The following is a 2,109-nucleotide window of genomic DNA, read 5'->3' on the forward strand; positions in this document are numbered from 1 at the left end:
AACTGACAGAGGAACACGCAACAATTTTAAAATTAATGCATATAGCTCCTCCCTGCAGGGGGGGAGGATGCGCATTCTGGTGAGGCCCACAGACGCTTCACGTTGCTGGGATTAACCTTCTTGTCCTGCCCTTACTGCAAGAGCACATCTCTATGCAAACAGCTCTCTGACTGTGGACATCCGCAGACCTCTGCCCCAGGACAACCCATGGCCTGCTGCTGTGCTGAGCTGATCCTGCTGATGCATGGAACTATCCAGAAATCGCTGGGATGAGCACAGACACAGTTGGTTCCCTTGTGGCCTAACAAGGACCCAGCCTGACACAAGCCTGTCTCCCATCATGCCACATGTAGGGAGGGAGGAAATGACCTCCAAAGCAAATACTATACCGTGAACTGGAAAAAAAAAGTTGTGGGTTTGGAAACCTCCCTTGCAAGGTGGAAAAGTCACAGAAGACTGCAGTGAGTTGGCTGCACCCAAAAACACTTTGGCAAAGGGCTACATTGTTGAAACCCAAGTAGGAGCACCACAAGGAATAATTCCTTACCTTTGACAGTGATCTGGGCTGTGGCTTCGATCATGCCGAGGGAGGAGATGGCCACGCAGGTGTAGTTGGCAGACTGCACGATGTTATTCAGCTCCAGGACGTTCCTACCGACAGGCATCTCATCCTCTTTGGTCAATTCCTCCACACCAGCCATCCACTTCACGTAGGGCATCGGAGCACCTACGGCCACGCACGTGAGGTTCACGCTCCCCCCAGGCATCACCTCGTGGTTGCTCGGAGGGATAGAGAATCGAGGAGCAACACGCCGCACTGCAACAAGGAGGAGACAGCTAGTAGGGTCACAGAACCAGCAGAGAGCACTCAGTTGCATTGCGGGGGTACGTGAGGGGGGTTCAACATTTTTGCCTGTCTATCCCTTGGGACAGATAAAATGAAGTGCAAACGCTGTTCACTGCTTTGCCAAATTGCACACACTTTGCTCTCCTTCCTTAGCCACTGGCATCTTATTAGAAGAACTCATTAAGCGATGGCTCAATCCATTCCCTCCAAACATAGCCTTTTGAAATCATATTACTAACATGAAACATTTCTCCATTTAAATTACATCCCTCTAATTAGAGAGCATGCACAAATGCCAGTCACACACACTCTCTGTGCAGGGCCCATGGAAGCTCTGCAAAACAGAATTACCTGCTCAATTTATTAGCTCTAAAGTAAAGCAACTTGTCCCCTAAACCTCGCAGGGTTTGGGCAGGAGCAGCAGAAGGGTTTCTGAATTAGCACATGTGTGCTGCTAAATAAAATATAATTCCTTTCCAAATGTGGCTCAGGTTCTACCTTGGCTCAGAAAAAACAGTCACCAGAGCTGCATGACATTGTCAGGGCCTGAACAGATCACCTTGCTGGGCAGGAGAGAACTAATCCTGACAGATGTGAGATCATATCCATTTTGACAGAAGAGAGCTGGGCTGGAAGAACCCTCCCCACCTTTGTGGCAGCACTTTGGGAGATGTATTCCTCCTTATTTCATTGCACAGCTTCTCTTCATATCAATCCCTTGCTGGGTATTTCATTCAAGACTTATTTGTAAGCAACTCTCAGCTACAATAAAGCTCTAAAGCTGCCTGCCATATGCATTCCCGTCAGGAAAATGACACTGAGAAATGAGGCCCCTTCTTCAGGGTTAGTGTTATGGGCCTATGTAAGTAAGGGTAGAGAAACAACTGTGCTCGGTAAATCTTTGTCTCCTCTGGGCAAGCTCATTTTAGTCTGTAGTTAAAAAGGGAAACTGCTCAAATGTGTCTCGCCCAGCAGCCCTGCTCTCCTCTAGCCTCCTCCACCAGAAAGGCAGCCCCAGAGCATCGGCTGGGTTCATGACTGACCGGCTCCCGAGGAGCCTCTCCCTGCCAATTACGCTCCTCCATCAGTGCATCGGGCTGGCGGAGCAGCAAACAGCCGCAGCGCTGGGGGAAGGTGGAAACTGGGCAGGAGCCTGAACGGCGCCAGCTCACAACACGCGCCCGCACGACCGGCCCCACGGGCGCTGGGGGTCCGGGGGGACACGGCTCTGCTAGCCTGGCTCCTGCCACCACGGCGTCTCC

General features: G+C 51.1%; 1 protein-coding gene across 1 annotated transcript in view; it reads right to left on the reverse strand.

The window, feature by feature from the left end:
* PTPRF (protein tyrosine phosphatase, receptor type, F) overlaps positions 1–2,109 on the reverse strand; it is a gene marked incomplete at both ends in the record, with an annotated part of 104,396 nt that overhangs the window by 70,260 nt on the left and 32,027 nt on the right. Inside the window, one exon of the mRNA XM_009582504.1 lies at positions 548–817. Within this exon, the coding sequence (XP_009580799.1) occupies positions 548–817 (270 nt within the window). The remainder of the gene's footprint in view (positions 1–547; positions 818–2,109) is intronic.

The sequence above is a fragment of the Fulmarus glacialis genome, unplaced genomic scaffold (assembly GCF_000690835.1).
Source record: "Fulmarus glacialis isolate BGI_N327 unplaced genomic scaffold, ASM69083v1 scaffold22707, whole genome shotgun sequence".
In the NCBI taxonomy this organism is placed as follows: domain Eukaryota; kingdom Metazoa; phylum Chordata; class Aves; order Procellariiformes; family Procellariidae; genus Fulmarus; species Fulmarus glacialis.